The sequence below is a fragment of the Eschrichtius robustus genome, chromosome 11, assembly GCF_028021215.1.
Source record: "Eschrichtius robustus isolate mEscRob2 chromosome 11, mEscRob2.pri, whole genome shotgun sequence".
NCBI classification, from domain to species: domain Eukaryota; kingdom Metazoa; phylum Chordata; class Mammalia; order Artiodactyla; family Eschrichtiidae; genus Eschrichtius; species Eschrichtius robustus.
Window position 1 is genome coordinate 23,038,581 of NC_090834.1, and position 18,672 is coordinate 23,057,252.

Below are 18,672 nucleotides of genomic sequence, written 5' to 3' on the forward strand. Positions count from 1 at the left end.
GCCAGTTTACTTACACATAGTTGCTCTGATACCAGTTTGCACATTTTGGCTGAAGTCTACATATTTGTTCTTTAGTGATCCTTCTTTCCCCTTCACAAGTATGAATGGCTACTGTGTGTGCTCTGTAAAGGCAAAGGGGAGTTGTGACGAGCTGTTCATCTTGGTTTGTGATACTAGCAGATATAGAAAAATATACAAAATGTTCACTTACATTTTAAAGCCTGTAACATGTAGAGTATAGCACTCCTACTCCACACTTTTATAATACTGTTTTTGGAACGTTTCATGATACCATCCATATTAAGACACTAGTCAGACAAGTATTTAGTAAGTACTTCACCTGTGCTGTTTCGTGCATAGTGCTAAGCAGTGTGGGGAGTGCAGAAGAGAATGACATGGCCCCTATCCTCAGGAAGCTTCAATGAAGGTATCTTTTATTTTCTTATATACAGAGTGTTAGAATTAGGGCTGTATGTGTCTGCATGTGCACCCAGATGTGCATGCACATTGAGATATTATGATATATATACAGATAATTAAAGTGTGAGGCAGTGTGTTGTTTTAAGTGATAAGGAGTTCAGAGGAAAGAGATTATTACTACCTGAGTGATGAGGGACTGTTTTAGGGCAAGGTGGCATTTGAGCAGGGTTTTGGAAGGATAGTTAGGATTTCAGCAGGAGTCTAGTGAAGAAGCTTGTTACAGTTTTTAAAAAGTTTTTTCAAAGGTTCTAGTTCCAGATCAGCCATTCACTTACCAGTTGTCTGAATTCAGCCAGATTACTTAATGACTCTGATCTTCAGTTTCCTCATCTACAAAATAGGAATTAGAGTAGTAGTTATCATAGAGGGCTTTTAGGAAGATTAAGTGAGATACTGTGACATGAACATGCTTTATAAACTGTAAAGTACTGTACAAATGTTAGTAAATTTTATAATAAATATTGAGGATGGCATGAGCCAAGGCATGGAATTTAAAAACTAGTAAAACCAAAGCCTAGAGCAGAAAATATGTGAAGGTGACTATAAATATTGTTTCACTCATACAGTTCCTAACTTCATAAAATAATCTTAAATAGGAAAGCCTTTCAGGGTTTATGTTGACCCCTTTTCCCTCAAAAGACCATTTCAGGGCTTCCCTGGTGGCGCAGTGGTTGAGAATCTGCCTGCCAATGCAGGGAACACGGGTTCGAGCCCTGGTCTGGGAAGATCCCACATGCCACGGAGCAACTGGGCCCGTGAGCCACAATTACTGAGCCTGCGCGTCTGGAGCCTGTGCTCCGCAACAAGAGAGGCCGCGATGGTGAGAGGCCCGCGCACCGCGATGAAGAGTGGTCCCCACTTGCCACAACTAGAGAAAGCCCTCGCACAGAAACGAAGACCCAACACAGTCATAAATAAATAAATAAATAAATAAATAAATAAATAAATAAATACATACATACATACATACATACATACATACATACATACATACATACATACCGTGAATTTCTTAAAAAAAAAAAAGACCATTTCAGAGGGCTTTTAGATCTTCAGGTAAAACTTGAATAAACTGTAATGTTTAGTTTTATTGAATTCATACAGAATTAATTCATACAGAATTAATTTTCAAATAAACTGCTTTAATAGATATTATAACATAGCACAAAAATAGCTGATGTATCTTGCACAGTATATTTGTTTAAAGAACATGGTTTTGAGAACAAGTCTGCATGTTTTGGGGTATATCAGAATTGCTCCACTGATTAGGAGAACAGGGTACAAATTATTTAAGTTACTTTCAGGGACCATCGTATCTCCTTTTACAGGTGGTTTGTACAATAACTTCATGAATCGTTGTTTAAAGGAAAGATATCCCTCGTCTGATGAGATGTCAGAATTTATTCATGTTCTTTGTTTTAAATAAATTTTATTTTTAAAATGTGGTTAGGAAAAATATTCAATAAATTTTTCAACAAAGAACAGAGAGAGTGTTTGGGCTTTAAAAGACATTTTTTTAATTGAAGTATAGTTGATTTATAATATGATTAGTTTCAGGTTTACAACATATTGATTCAGTATTTTTACAGATTTTTACCCCATTTAAAGTTATTACAAAGTATTGACTACATTTCCCTGTGCTGTACAATATATCCTGGTTGCTTGTTTATTTTATACATGGTAGTTTGTATCTCTTAACCTAAAAAAGCGTTTTGAATTGTACTGTGAATATTATGCCAGTTGCTATTGTCTGGTCCTGGGCTCTCTCCACTTATCTGGGCTCCAGTGAAAATATGATTGGAATTACTTTTCTCAGGGCAAGGAACTTGGAAAACAGCGTTTTACTTGAACACTAACTCTCATTATTAAAGGAACTTTTTTTGTTGTTTGTTTACTGTATGATATCACTTACATGTGGAATCAAAAAATACAAGAAACTAGTGAATATAACAAAAAAGAAGCAGTCTCAGATATAGGGAACAAAGTAGTGATTACCACTGGGGAGAGGGAAGGAGGGAGAGACAATATAGGGGTAAGGGGATTAAGAGATACAGACTATTAGGTATAAAACAATCTACCAGGATATATTGTACAACACAGGGAATATAGCCTATATTTTATAGGCTAACTATAAATGGAGTATAACCTTTAAAAATTGTGAATTACTATATTGTACACCTGTAACTTACATGATAGTGTACATCTACTATACGTCAATTAAAAAAAAAAGACCAACCCTCTCATTTTATGATTGAGGAAGTTGAGGCACAGAGAGGAAAAGGCACTTAGCCAAGGCCTTGAACTTGAGTCTCTGTGTGCTGTATTTCCCTTCATTCATTCTTTTATTGTTATTGTTATTAACTAATTTTGAGATTCTAAAAGAACTTTTTGAGGGAAAAAAAAAAATCCTGAATACTAATAGTGGGGTTTTTTGGTGTGTGTGAATAATTCTCAATTCTTTCTTCTTTTACAGACTACCTTGCTAATCACGGCCGGTTAAATGAGCCTGAGGCGAGGCGCAAATTCTGGCAAATCCTGTCTGCTGTTGATTACTGTCACGGTCGGAAGATTGTGCACCGTGACCTCAAGGCTGAAAATCTCCTGCTGGATAACAACATGAATATCAAAATAGCAGGTAACTGGGACACAGCTGGCTCTAACGTGATCAGATATGAGCCATGGCACTCAGGGTGCAGAAACAGACCTGCAGGCAGAGATGCAGGAGCCTCCACCCATGACATCAAGCGCTCTCAGAGTGTATTTTATTCATTTCCTTAGTCCTATGTGTAATAATGAAAAGTAAGGGAAATAAGTTCCTTATCAACGCACACCGTGGCAAGACTATGACTGGGGTCTGATTTGTATCCTCAGTCTGATTTGTGTTCAGGCCCCTTTGTGGCACTCCACTGGGTGTGTGAGTGATTGGAGGGGCTGATAGGGCTGGAGGAGTAGCATAGGTTGCTGGTGCTCTACCCTGCTCTCTTAATTACGACCGGTGGCTGCAAAGAGGTTGTAGACAGAAGAACGACAAAGGAGGTAACAGCAGTAGAATGAGAAGTACTGGCAACACAAAAGCACCTTGCCTTCTTCTGATACAATAGGGTTTTGATTTATAACATGGAGACTAAGGATTATTTTGCTAGTTTTCCTCCTACCCTTTTCACAGTTGGCAAAATCTTTTATAAATATTTTATATTCCAAGTTTCCTTTTCACATGGTCAAAAACTCTCATTCAGTCAATAAATATTTATGTGTCAGGTACTGTGCTATGCTAGGTACTAAGGATACAAATCAAAAAGTCATTTCCTGTGATCTTAAAAGTCTGGTGGGGAAATAAGAATAATGAAAATACAATATAACAGTTGCCCAAAAATATAGGTACAGAGTGCAATAGGAATATAGATGTAGGAACATCAGTCTACCTGAGAAGTCAGGAAGCTGCACAAAGAAGGAACTCTTTGAAGTTAGGCTTGAGAGATGAGTTAGAAGCTTGCCAGGGAGATAAACAGAAGTAGGACAGGCGAACCGTGTAAATAACCGCAGGTACAAGAGAGAGAAAGAGATTGAAATTGTAATGGTAGGGAACCATTGCTCAATATTAGTTAAATGTAAAATCTGTAGTTGTGGGGGATTGATACAGGAAGAGCAGGTAGGCGAAGATCAGAATATGAAAGGTCTTGAAGGCCACGAAAAAGATTTTAGAGTTTATTCTGTAGGTAATAGGGAGCATAGCCTATCGGAAATTTTAGGGCGGGGATGGAGATGAAGTGGGACTGGGACAAGGTGATTAGATTTGCATGTTAGAAAGATGTCTCTCTGGCCACAGAGTGAAGGTAGGTGGGAGATGGGGGTGAGACTGAAGACAGGAAAACTGATCAGGAACCTAATGCAGTAGTCCAATTAAGAGAATGTGGGTGTGTGCTAGAGTACAGCAGTAGAGATTGTAGGTGTGGGAAGGAGAGAGAGAGATTTATTTTGGTTAGGGTTTGGAAGAAAATAAGGGGCACAAAGCAAAAGCTTAGCAAAGTTGCAAGCGGTGGTGTTTTGTCTTAGGGTATTAAAGAGGGACAGAGGCATCCACATGAGAGAAGCTGACCAAGAAGTGGTTGACTAGCTAGGCTGGATACTCACTGGACTCACTAAGTTTAGGGAGAAAACAACTGCCTTAGTTTGCTGCACTGTGGTATGAAATATAAGTGAAAAGCCTCTGATTTGTACATTTAACTGGTTTATTTCTATGCCATTTATCATTCATTTCCAACTTGGGCATTTTAGGGAAGGCAAATAATTTTTACTTACTTTAACTTTTACTTACTTTAATTTTAATAATTAATTTTAAACGCCAATGTCACATTTGTTTCAGGGAAGTAATGGATTTTTCATTCTGTAGTCTGTGATTTTTTTTTTTTTTTCCTAATGAAATTGCCTGAATGAGAGTGTTTTTTAAGTTAATTTGCTACATTCCCATTATATTTGAAGATTTGTACTGATTTTTCTTTTTTGTTTTAAAAATACAGTATTAGTGTTTCTGTAATTTATAATGTATGTTCATTTCTCCCAGTTTTCCTTCTTCTTTTGGCCCTTCCATTGGTCTCATTCATTTCACTCCTTTTTGCAAACTTTCTGTAACGCACTTCACTGTAATTTTTTGTTTACTTCTCCTTGAGAGCATCAGCTGCCCTAAAACTGTCCTTCTCAGAGACGACTCTTGTTTTTTTGAAGTTCTTTACTCTGTAGAAAGAAGGGGAAACCCCTGCTTCACCTTTACATTCCTTTATCGCCAAAACAAAACTTTCACAAAAACAGTACCTTAAAGGAGTTCTGGGAGTCATTTCAGGCAGAGAAAGAAAGGTTAGAGGTGGGAGTCATATGCTATAGGAATTACAGTGTCAAAATAGAACATCAAAAAACCTTGCAAACAAAATATGCAGAATATTCCATTAAGGTTTTAACCAAGTTTTGCCTGGCTGTAATTGTGTCTTCTGTAATTCTGGCCTATAGTATAGGTAGATAAACCCAGTATTTCTGTCATTATGTGAAATCTAGTTATTTGTTTGTTTTTGCTATTTTTATTTTTGAATATCTGAAATTCAAGGCCTTCTAATTTTTATCTAGAAGACAGGTAAAATCTCAGAGACCTAAAGTTGTTCTCTCTGGTTAAGCTAGTATCACAGAAACATTTATTGAGCCTTCATTATTTGCAGGTACTCTGTTTTCAGATGAAAAAACTGAAACACAAAGAGATTAAATAACTTCCTAAGGCAACTCAGATAATAAGTAGCAGACCTGGAATTCAAGCCTAGATCTCTCTGACCACAGTATCTGTGCTTCTTCCACTACACCATGTTGTATTTTCCAAACATTGTTTGTCAGTTATTCCTCAAGGAGTACTCACTAACTGAATTTTGGGTTCCATCATTCTATATTTATACATTTAGTGTCCTTAATTCCATATCTCACAAGTGGATACACACACACACACATACATGTACACGCAGTATAGCTAAGCGTTCAAGTTTCTTGTTGCCCACATTTTTTTCTCTGTCATCCTCACCACCCTTTACCCCAAATTTTAGCAAATGTTTATTAAACATCTACTATGCTCCTGGGCTAAATTCTGGAGATTCAAATATTTCAAGACAAAAACAACAGCAATACAGAAACACTCAACTCTGCCCTTACCTCAAGGAGTTAATCCAGAACCAGACCTTTCGGTAAATATAACATAAAAAGATAACTGTCATACAGGCTATGAGGCTGGGAGGAAGACTAACTCGCCTGAAAGAATCAGGGAAATGATTAGCTAAGACTTGATTAAGAAGGAGGCATTTGTGGTGGGATTGGGGGAGAGAAGGAGAAAGGAGGAGAGTTCATTGAGGGGGTGAGGTAGGGATGGCAGCTCCAGGCAAATGGATGAGCACGGGCAAAGGCAGGCAGGCCAGAGAACTCAAGGTGTGTAGGGAAACTACAGACCAGAGCTACTGGAGCGTAAGTGCCAGCGAGGAATGATAGGAACAGAGCCTGGTCAGGTAGGCAGAGCCAGATCAGGTAGGCAGAGCCAGATCATAGAGGGTTCCACATGCCATCAGAAGTTTAGATGTGTTCCAATGCTGTGAAAGAACTTCTCCAGGGTATATATTTTTATCCATAGATTTTTATAACTTTTTTATGGCCCTGCTTCCCTTTAAAAATATTGTCTTCTGATCTCTGAGGATTCTTCTTGAATTTTAAAGAAATCTAATACGTGTAGGAAAGATGGGGCTCCATGGAAAAATTACAAAACCTCAGAATAAAATACAAAATTACTCTCTCAAATTATACTATATCTCTGTTTATTCTGCTTATGAAGATCTCTTTAATTGCTAAATGGGCTGAATAAATGAACTGTTTTAACCATCTTGTATGTTGAAGTTGAAGAGAAGTGCAAACCAAAACTAGATTTAAATTAAAACATTTGTCTCCGTTTATAAGACAGAAAATGGAATAGAAGTATCAGACGTGGTTCATTTTAATAAACACAGAAACTTGGCTTTGAAATCAGCTTCTCGTTTATGCTCCTCCAGCAGGTAAAAACTTCAGACACTGGTGGGCCATGAATTCACCCACATCTGTGTGTGCTCATCGCCTCAGTTATGAGACCTACAACCATCGCAAAATACGAGTGTTAGGATATTCAGAGTAAGAGGCAGAATGCAAAGAAATTTTGGCTTTCATTAGTTGTTTTTTTTTATATAAATGTATTTATTTATTTTTGGCTGCGTTGGGTCTTCGTTGCTGCGTGCGGGCTTTCTCTAGGTGCCGTGAAGGGGGGGCTACTGTTCGTTGTGGTGCGCGGGCTTCTCATTGTGGTGGCTCCTCTTGTTGTGGAGCATGGGCTCTAGGCGCGCGGGCTTTGGTAGTTGTGGCACACAGGCTTAGTTGCTCTGCGGCACGGGGGATCTTCCCAGACCAAGGCTCGAACCCGTGTCCCCTGCATTGGCAGGCGGATTCTTAACCACTGCACCACCAGGGAAGTCCCTTTCATTGGTTTTGATAATTGCAGTACTGTTTCCTCCACGCTATTTTGGCTATGACTATTTAGGCATTAACTTGAGAGTAAATAGATGAAGGACATTTAGTTTTATTCTTCAACTTTCCTCAGTTGAAATGTTTATAATGAATACTTAGATAAGAATTAATATGTATGAATTACTCGGAGGAGGTTTTCAGAAAATATCACAATTCAAACAAGGCTTCTCATAAAGAATGTGGAGTTTGATATCAGACAGTTCTGGTACAAATTCTGGCTGTGCCATTAGTAGCTGTGTGACCTTGGGCTGATTAATTAACCTCACTGAGCTTAGGTTTCCAAATCTATTAAACAGAGATTAATCCATTCCTCAGGAACATTGTAGGGATTAGTGATAATGTTAGACACAGAGAGGTCATAGGTAAGATTATGGGCTCTAGAGCCAAGCTACCTGGATTTGAACCCTGGCACTGCACTTACTAGCTGCATGACCTTGGACACATTACCTAACCTCTCTGTCCTCAGTTTCCTTATCAGTTAAGAGGGAATGACAGAAGTTCATATCTCATAGTGGTTATTAGTTAATATTTGCAAAGTTCTTAGAACAGTGCCTGGTACATAGTTAGTGCTGGTTAAGGTTTCGTTAAATAAATTGGGGGCTTTTTGTTTTGTTTTTTAATATATTTATTTATTTACTTATCTATTTTGGCTGCGCTGGGTCTTAGTTTCAGCATGCAGACTTCTCAGTTGCAACATGTGGACTTCTCAGTTGTGGCATGCAGACTCAGTTGCGACATGAGGGCTCCTTAGTTGTGGCATGTGAACTCTTAGTTGTGGCATACATGCGGGATCTAGTTCCCCGACCAGGGATCGAACCCAGGCCCCCTGCATTGGGAACACAGAGTCTTACCCACTGGACCACCAGGGAAGTCCCAAATAAATTGTTAATTAAGCTTCCTGGCACCATGTAAACACTCATAAAAGGTGGCTATTATTTGTATTCAGTGTATAATTGATTCCATGTGAAAACAAATTCTGAAAAGTTTGATAGCCATATAACCCCCCCATCGTGTATTTTTTTTTTAATTACCAAGGTTTAAAGCCTTATTAATACAAATCTCAGAGGTACAAGGAAAGTTTATCATTTATATTCTAAATTGTCTCTGCTTGATATAAATTAATTTTTTTTTCTTAGCGGGACCTTCAGTGTAATTAGTAATGTGAAATAAGCCTGATTAATCTGACCTGTGCATCACAAGTCACTTGTCTTTAGCCCAAGAGGAATGCTTCCCTTCTGAATTGACTATGATCTCTGAGTAGCCCATCATCTCTCATGATTGCTTCTAACAACCTTCCTGCTTATTAGAAGACCTTGAGACAGGGTTTCTGTATATATAATTCTAGTTTTGTGCCCTGGAACCAAAAAAGGGTGGGAGAGGCTGGAGCAGGTTTTGTTAGTAAAATATTTATTAAAAGTCTTCCATTTGTTATCTTCCTGCCACTAGTATTATGTAAAATGTGCAAAGAGCTTTTGCATCAGCAGACATAATGAGACCTTGTCTTTATCCTTCAAGCCTACTTAGCACTAGCCGCACATTAAGCCTGGAATATGGAAGACAGCTCAAAGGGTTTTGTTTCCTTCTGTTTTGTGTTTCCTCTCCTCATCTCCCTCCTCCTCCCCCACTCCATTTTGGGCTGAGGAAGAGCGTTTATTTGCTTCTTAGCTCACTGAACTCTCTCATTGGACAAATAGATGTCTCACAGTGGTCAGCAGGATCACATTTCATCTCAACTGTGATGATTGTTCTTGTGTCCTCTTGTCAGGTAGGGAGGGAATGACTGATGTTTGGAAGTAAACTGTTCAGCTGGCCTCTTGCTGGTGGGCAACAAGGTATGCAGTGACGTCAGCGTTGGCTGATCGGTATTCAGTTCGTGCAGTGGGTCAGCTCCGTCTCCACACTCTACTACCTTTCATTTGTCCGCTTTCATTTCCTCATAATTGTCTTCTTCGTTCCTATTATAATAACTACAAAAGATGTGTAACTCTTCAGCAAGACTGGATATCTGAATTCTACTGGTAATTTTAGAAACAAGGATAAATTTAACCCTAAAACCATCTGCTTCTCTGTAGGAGGATTTTTAAAATTATAAATTAGACATTATAGCACACTGCTGGAGATTAAAAATTGCCTTGGTTGTGTTGATTCCTAGAAATCATTTACTTTCTCTTAGCTTGAAGGTGGGTTTTCAATGTTTTGTTTGCTTTTTTCCTTTTTAAAATAATGACTTAATTGTTTACCTAACGACTTCTATTTAGTCTTTGTTATTTAAATATTAAATCTTGAAAGTATTTAGTAATTATAATTATTTTGCAACAGTAAACAGCGACAAACTGTTTAACATCTATATCTTTTTCACAACCTCTGTTTCATTCTTTATTTCCCGGCTACTGGAACAGTGGTCTGGGGACCAGCATGAGCATCACTTTGGATGTCTGTTAGAAATGCAGACTCTCAAGCCCACCCCTAGGCCTACTGAATCAGAATCTGCATTTTAGCGGGTTCCCCAGGTGATGTGTATGCATGCTAATGTTTGATCTATTTCACTCTGACAGTATTCACTAATGTGCTTTGTTCCCATCAGCCAGTAATCAGCTTATTTACTCTGTGTAAGGCCCTGTTATTCCTAAAACGTTAGCCCTTTGCTAATGACGTTTGGGCACTGATAATTTATGTAATTTAGTGACGACAGTAATAATAATTGATTTTTGTTATCAGGAAGATTCAGGTCAGTCACTCTCAAAATATAAAGCAGAAAACAATAATAACAGTTCTAATACTGTTTTCAAATATATCCGTGGTCTGTTACTAGTTAGATAAGAGGTAACTAGAAGACTCAGCTTTTAAGGCCAAGTTGATTTCCATGAGAGTCAGTCAACACTAATTAACCTGTTCTGTGTTTAGAGACTCTACCCCAAACACTCTCTTCTATCAACCTTTTAGGCCACACAGAAACCAGGTGAGAAAATAGGGATATATCAGGAAATCTCAAAACTAACGTTAAAGTAAAACCTTGGAGTACATGCCTTAGCGTTGTAGGGATAGGAACATAAATCATCTCCACATGAAAAGGACAAGATGTGTCTATTTTAACACATTCTTAAAATCAATAATTTCTGAAATGAATGTAGGTGTATATTTGACATTTACTTTGCAAACATCTTAATTATTCCCATTCACTTATTAAGGATGCTTTTAACATAGCATTCAATATTGTAGAGATGAGAAAGCCCTCACTTGTCAACTTCTGCTAGCAGAGGGATAAATTAGAAAATCTCTCATCTCTATATAATGTAAAGGATTTTTCCTGGGCTTATAACAGCCTTATCTCCAATTTTAAGTTGGATTAAACTTCTCTGACTATGAGGCCTTACAACAAAAAAAATAAAAACAACTTCTCTGACTAGTGACGGTCTTAGAACATCTGTGGTATAGTAAAAAAAAAAGAACACCTGGCTTGGAGTTCAAAGGCCCTGTATTTGAATACTGGCTAAGCCACTTGCAGCTGTAGATATTTGGGCAATTCTGTTAACTACTTTCAGCTTCAGTTTCCCCCTTTGTAAGGTAAGGACATTCATACCTCACAGGGCTGTCATCATGATTAAATGAGATAATATATACAAAAATACCAAGTGTGTAATGCCTAGTCCAAAGTAGGCAAGACATAAATGGTTTTTGGATTTGATTATAACTCATACACCATGTTGAAGGACTAGTTGTCATTTTGTTTCAAAAACTTCTTATGATTTCATACCTTAAAATTGTGAAGCTAAGAGGTTCTTTGAGAAAGATTTGTCTTTTCCCTACTGTGCTCAAGAAATGTTGAAAATCTTGATTGATCTGACAAACTCAAGGTATATTATGAGTGAGAGTTCAAGCAATTACTCCCACCAATTACTCCCATACAAATGACAGATTACCGCAGAGGAAAAAAACTTCTTTATACCTTCAAAATTTTGTCAGAGTTGTTTAGTCAATCATGCATGAATAAAAATAGTATCAAAATAATGCTAGTCTGAACCCTGAATTGGAGTGAGAAGTATCAGTATGAATTCATGGGTTATTGTTTTTTCTTAATACATGTACATATAGACAGGCACAAAAACAAATACAGCAGTGTGTGTGTGTGTGTGTGTGTGTGTGTGTGTGTGTGTACACTGATAAGCATTCATACGTATATTTCCTCTGTTTGATGACAGGGCCTAGACTCAGTGACAGCCCAGCTGCAGTGAGTACATCTAGGTCTTAGTCTTGGTTTCTAAATACCATTCCTCTGTAAAAGGAATCAGGGCTCCTTGGAAAAGCAGTTGATTCCTGGGATGGGGCAGGAAAGTACAAGGTGAGCCTGGAACATCTTCTGGTACCAAGAGATAAGGAAATACTTAAAATAAAATGAAATTTTAAAAGGATGGGGGCATGTTGAAAGGATACAAGAGCCAACCTGAATTAGCTCCTAGTGGCCAAAGCTGGAACTATTTAAGCATCAAAATAAATAACAATAGTATTGAATTATAACCCAAAGAATAAAATAAATACTTATGATGAATATAATATGACAGTATTGTAAAAAATAAACAAATAGTTTAATGAATAAATAAATAAGACGGGAAGAAGGGACAACTCTTGAAGAGTTGTAATTAATAACTGTAGAAGGAATGAGGGAAATGAAAGCTCACCGTTAGAGCACCACAGTAATCATTGCTGCAATCAAGATCTGCCAATGAATGCTAAATTAATGGGTGAAAGTTTAAGGAGAAACAGGGTATATGTAGACTCAATGTATCTTTAAAATGTTTATTAATCTCAAGGGGAAAAATGGTAACTTTATAATGGGGTAACCCAGAAGACACCACCTTAATCCATAGATCAAGGTTAACTCCACCAATAATTAAGCCATAATACCTGCACCCCCTCATATGATGCCCTGAGAAGAGCACTTCACCTCTGTGATGTTCTTCCCAAAAAGCAATCATTTTAATCTAATCATGAGAAAACATCCAGCAAACCCAAACTGAGAGACAGTCTACAAAATACCTGACCAGCACTGGTCATGGTCAAGAAAGACAAGGAAAGACTGAGGAACTGTTAGAAATTAGAGAAGGCTAAGGAGTCAGGACAACTAAGTGCATTGTGGAACCCTGCACCGAGAGAGGACGTTAGAGAGAACACTGGCGAAATGTTAATGAAGTCCATGGTTTAATTAATAGTACTGAATCAGTGTTACTTTTTTTTTTAATTAATTAATTTTTTTTTTTTTTTGACTGTGTTGGGTCTTCGTTGCTGCGCGTGGGCTTTCTCTAGTTGCGGCGAGCGGGGGTTACTCTTCGTTGCGGTGCATGGGCTTCTCATTGCGGTGGCTTCTCTTGTTGCAGAGCACAGGCTCTAGGTGCGTGCAGGCTTCAGTAGTTGTGGTGCGCAGGCTCAGTAGCTTGGCTTATGGGCTCTAGAGCGCAGGCTCAGTAGTTGTGGCGCACGGGCTTAGTTGCTCCGAGGCATGTGGGATCTTCCCGGACCAGAGCTTGAACCCGTGTCCCCTGCATTGGCAGGCAGATTCTTAACCACTGCGCCACCAAAGAAGCCCAGTGTTACTTTCTTAGTTTTGATAATTTTACTAATATAGTTATGTAAAATGTTAACATTAGGGGAGGAAGTTGGATGAAGGGCATAGGGAATTCTCCTCACTTTATTGTTGCAACTCTTTTGTAAAACTATTTGGAAATTAAAAGTTAAAAATATCAAAGTGAATCCAACATAGCATGGCATACATTCTATGACAGAGAAACAGGAAGCAAAAAAGGGTCTGAGGGACACAGCAGCCATCATTTGAGGTATTAACTTGTAGATCAGAACATTAGAGAAGACATTAAACTAGACATTAAACTTTCCTTTCCAGCAAAGCCAGGCTGGGTCTGGGTCTAGCATAGAGAGGAATGCCCATGTGACTGTTTTCATAATACTTTTCAAAAGTCAGGTGTTAATGTGGGGTCTTTGATTATTCTCTGTTGTTATGAGACTATCTTCTGTGTTTGCACAGTGGTTGACACATGTATGCACTCAAATGTTTAATGAAGGAAGCAATGAATTTGGTTGGTGTGATGAAACAATAAATACCCATTCCACATGAATAAATAGTGATAAGAAAGAAATCCTGGGACTTCCCTGGTAGTCCAGTGGCTAAGACTCCACACTCCCAATGCAGGGGGCCCGGGTTTGATCCCTGGTCAGGGAACTAGATCCCACATGCTGCAACTAAGAGTTCGCATGCCACAACTAAAGATCCCACACGTGGCAACTAAGACCTGGAGCAGCCAAATAAATAATAAATAAATTTTTAGAAAAACATTAAAGAAAAGAAAAAAATCCTGCATAGCTCTGCCGTTTTCGTATTTCATCCCTCTTGCTCGCCCCTCATTTCACTATATGCTTTTAGGCAGAAAGCTGCAGACTGTGAATGAAGCAAATTGTACAGATTCCTGTGAAGAGATAAAAAGGCTTTTATTTTTAAGTGTTTTCCCATTGCCACTTCTTAAACCTGACAATTATTAACCTGCTCAAAAATAGCTACATATCACTGTACCAGAGAAAGACATAAAGGTGGTTAACAGTGAGAGCTCTGTAGTCAGACTTGGTAAGTCTGCAATTTAGTGTAAGCTCTAGCAAGGTACTTAACTTTCTACCCTCACTCTCTCCGAAAATAAGGATACCTCATGGGGTTACTAAGAAGAAATTATCTTAGGAGAGCTTAGATCAGCTTCTGACACTTTTAAAAGAGACAATGACAACATACTCATTCAGCAAACCTTTATTGAACAGCTGCTGTGTGCTGACAGCGTACTAAGTTCTAGGGGTACAGACATATATCATTTCCCCCCTTCTCTACTCTCAAGGAGTTTAGTCTGATAGAGAAGACAGATAAGTAAAACAAGAAGAAGAATTGCTATTCTTCTCTTCTGTTGAGTAGCTTACTCAGTGGCCACCTGTTTATTGAGCACCTGCTTAGTTTCAATAGCAAGCCTAAAGCATTATTATGTTATCTACTTATGATGTAAGTGTACTTATCTACATATACTCACTTATTGTGGGTATATGTTACTCATAATAACTTTGTGAAGTGTAGACAATGTCCCCATTTTGCAAATGAGGAAACCAAGGCTGAGAAATTAAGTAATTTGCCCGAGATCACACAGCTAAGTGGAAAACCCAAGATTTGCCTGACTCCAAAGCTTTCCTTAACCCATACATCAGATGATTACAAATAAAATATTTAAGTGCTTTGACAGGGTTATAGAAGACATCTACATAAATGCTATTATAATAATTTTAATGAACCTGATTTTCTTTCGGTGCTTCTTTTAATGTTCCTACAGACTCAAGTTCCTGTTTTCTTCAGTTACCTACAGGAAATAGAAGTAACATCTGTTTAGTACCCTTTTTCTTCTAAGTTAACAGGACGCTTTCTTTGTCCCAGATGTGTACAGCCAAGGTTGAGACTAGGCTACTACAGGCACCATGGTTCTTTCCTAGTTTTTGCTCTCTTCCTGCCTATGGAGTGTCCAGTGAGAGAGCCTAGGGGAGTAAAGAGTCCAGGCAGCCTTCCTGACAGACCTCTGTCCCAGTCACTCTTTGAGTTCGTTCTACAGGAGTCGGGGGAGGTTCAGAATGAAGGAGTTCTGGAATGACTCTCTGAAACGTTAAAACATTCCAATGCTATTTAGAGAGTATTCTCAACTTATATGTGCTAAAACTCATCCTGTGATTATGGTTTAAAGTACAGCAATTATTGGACCTATTTCATGATCTCCAAACACACTTCCCAGAGCTTCTTGGGCTTTTCTGTGTGAGTGAAAGTAACATTTTCCTCTTTAAATGTTATTTGAACATCTAGTCCTTGGATCGTTTGAGAGTATAGTTTTTCTAGAAAATTAGAAACACCTATCAATATGGACACATGGGTTGTGATGTGATGTGAGTGGTTAGTCCTAGAGGTGGAATTGAGAAGATAAGACCTCTCTGACAGTCATTTTGGAAAGCCGAGCGTAGGCCTGAACTGCAGTTACGTTGTGGAGGGAGGTGTTCTCATCACCTCGTACTCCTGGATGCCAAGGACAGGCCACAGCTGTGTTCCTCCAGATTTAGATGCACCATCTCTTTCCCCACATGCACCATCTTTTCTCTTGTGAACCCTTAAGCTTCTCCACACTTTCTTTACCCTTCCTGTGTATTTTCTCAGGACCCTTTTCTCTGAAAGGCAGTAATTGGTAATGATGGCTTTGGGAGCTGACACTTCACATCTACTGTGCTCCAGGAATTTTACATTCTTAGTCTCATTTAATCCTCACGGCATCCTATCTGGGTAGGTGGATTATCCGCACACTTATAGATACAGAAAATAAGGTTCAGGAAAATTAAATAATTTACGTAGGGGCCTTGAGGCTAGAAGGTGGCAAAACTGGAAATCAGCTGTAGGTCTCCCTAGCTTCATAGATCGTACTCAGCCATGAGGCTGTGGTGTTGGGGATCATGACTGTTTCTGTTACTACTGCTTATGTCAGGGAGCTAAGAGAATGTCTCCCCTAAGGTACAGAAGTGCACCATAGTCTCAGGGTGTGAGTGGGGTGTGAGTTTCTGTTAACTCACTGGATCCCCATAACAACCTGCTGACTACTATGTTTCAGTGTTACAACTGGGAAGACTGAGGCTCGCAAAGACTGAACGCATGTCACACAGCCAGTCAGTCTGGCGCTGGAGACTTGTCCCAGTTCCCTTGGGGCACCACCGAAAGCTCACTCTCCGTGCAGGGCGTACACCAGCCAGAGTAGAGCCAGTTCCCGTCACTGAGGTGTAGCCTTCAGCCAGGAGTCTGTTGCAGCATGAGACATTTTGGCTCTAACTTGCAAAACAACCGGAATTTGTTCCTTCACTAAGACATGCGACTGTGTGAAGGCTTAGCAAAAGAGCACAAGCTTGCGTTTATACCAGATCTCACTGCGTTTGTCTTACGCCGTAACTTTCATGCATATTGAAGGCATCTGAGTACAGTGTTTCCAGAGGGCATGCTGTTTATCAAAGCTGCAGATTCAGTGTGACTAATATCATAAGGGGAAGGCCATTAACTATTTTGAAGTATAATGCCACCGCATTCCATAAATGAGTAAACAAGTGACATTGGTGATAGGTGGCCTGTGGCTGGGCCACATGGCCATTGCATGTTAATGAGCTATTCAGATGAGTATCTGCCTAATTCAGGATGTGCGGGCCAACACTTAAGAGAGTTGTTACTTAGGAAACTCTGTCCTCAGTTGCCTTAAAAGGTTATTTATCTTGCTAGCCTGGGGCTGTGAGAGCAGCCAGTCCCTTGGTTGTGTTTAGGTAAATATCTTAGAGTTTTACTCATTTGTTTCTTTTTTTATAAACCATATAAGCTCAAGAGCTCTTAATCATGGAGTAATTGAAATTCTAAGATTATCAAATTCAAGTTGATTGTCCGTATCAGTGGATTTTTCTTTCAGCCTTAAAAATACAAGAGATAAAGTCTTTTTCCAGCCTCTCGCTCATTCTCTTTGAGAAGAAAACTTAATTCATTAACACATTCATTCAACAAATATTTACTGAATACTTAATATTTGCTATTCATTGTGCTAAGTGCTAAGGAAACATCATAAGATACATGCTGTCGCATTCCCACAGAGTGAATAGTAGTGATATTGTTAATGTAGCATATTATAAAATTATTATGAGAAATTCAGTATAGTTTGAGAGCATAGATGAAAGTAACATTTATTTCCATCCCAATAGATTTCGGTTTTGGAAATTTCTTTAAAAGTGGTGAACTGCTGGCAACATGGTGTGGCAGCCCCCCTTATGCAGCCCCAGAAGTCTTTGAAGGGCAGCAGTATGAAGGACCACAGCTGGATATTTGGGTATTTCTTTGCTTTGCTGTGTTAAATGCATCTATAATGATAATACTTGGTACTCTGGCCCATCTCGGAATCTCTCGGTACCTAACACATAGTCAGTAGTTCATACTTTTCCCTGTCCACTGGACTATAATTAGTCAGAGCATCTTGAATTAGATTCTAGGAAAGAATTTCTAGGGAAAGATGTTATCATCCTAATATCAGCAATGATTTAAAGTTTAGTAATCAAAATGATTTAACTTAATTCTTTTGGTATTTATTATAGGATGCTTTATTGCACTGGTCAGCATTTCAGATTTTTTTTTTTTAATTCTGAGAAAATAGTAAATTCAAACAGGAATTTTTCAGTCCATATGATTTTAAGAGCCCTGAGGATATTTAGGAAAACAAAGAGTGTTTGAAGTTCTCAGTAGAAAAGAGACTGCATTGTTTTCTTCCCTAGAGCATGGGAGTTGTTCTTTACGTCCTTGTCTGTGGAGCTCTACCTTTTGATGGCCCGACTCTTCCAATTTTGAGGCAGAGAGTGTTAGAAGGAAGATTCCGGATTCCGTATTTCATGTCAGAAGGTAACAACCTGTTTATCTTAAAATTATGCTTTACAGAATTTGTTCTGCAAATGAGTGCCTAAACAAAGCCTTCTCTTTTTCTAAGTTTGGGTGCCAAATAAAGTGACCGAGTCACTTTAAAAGCTGTAGAAATAAGCAACCCCTTCCATGAAGGTGAGAGAGATTCTAGCCTTCCTACTCATAACTGGAAACAGAAAGTGTCCCAGATTAAGAACAGCAAGTCTTCCCATTTACCCTTGTCTATAAATGTCCCAGGTTTATTTATATTTTTTATATATATTTACTGGAGTATAAATGCTTTACAATGTTGTGTTAGTTTCTGCTGTACAACAAAGTGAATCAGCTATATGCATACATATATCCCCATATCCCCTCCTTCTTGAGCCTCCCTCCCACCCTCCCTACCCCACCCCTCTAGGTGGGTCACAAAGCACCGAGCTGATCTCCCTGTGCTATGCGGCTGCTTCCCGCTAGCCATGCATTTGACATTTGGTAGAGTGTATATGTCAGTGCTACTCTCTCACTTCGTCCCAGCTTACCCTCGCCCCCCCCCCCGCCCGTGTCCTCAATTCCATTCTCCAGTAGGGCTGCATCTTTATTCCTGCCCTGCCACTAGGTTCATCAGTATTGTTTTTTTAGAT

General features: G+C 38.8%; 1 protein-coding gene across 3 annotated transcripts in view; it reads left to right on the forward strand.

The window, feature by feature from the left end:
• SIK2 (salt inducible kinase 2) overlaps window positions 1-18,672 on the forward strand; it is a 137,357-nt gene that overhangs the window by 86,024 nt on the left and 32,661 nt on the right. For all 3 annotated transcript variants that reach the window (XM_068556583.1, XM_068556584.1, XM_068556585.1), the window contains exons 4-6: window positions 2,954-3,115; window positions 17,344-17,468; window positions 17,908-18,031. In XM_068556583.1, coding sequence (XP_068412684.1) covers window positions 2,954-3,115; window positions 17,344-17,468; window positions 17,908-18,031 — 411 coding nt within the window. The remainder of the gene's footprint in view (window positions 1-2,953; window positions 3,116-17,343; window positions 17,469-17,907; window positions 18,032-18,672) is intronic.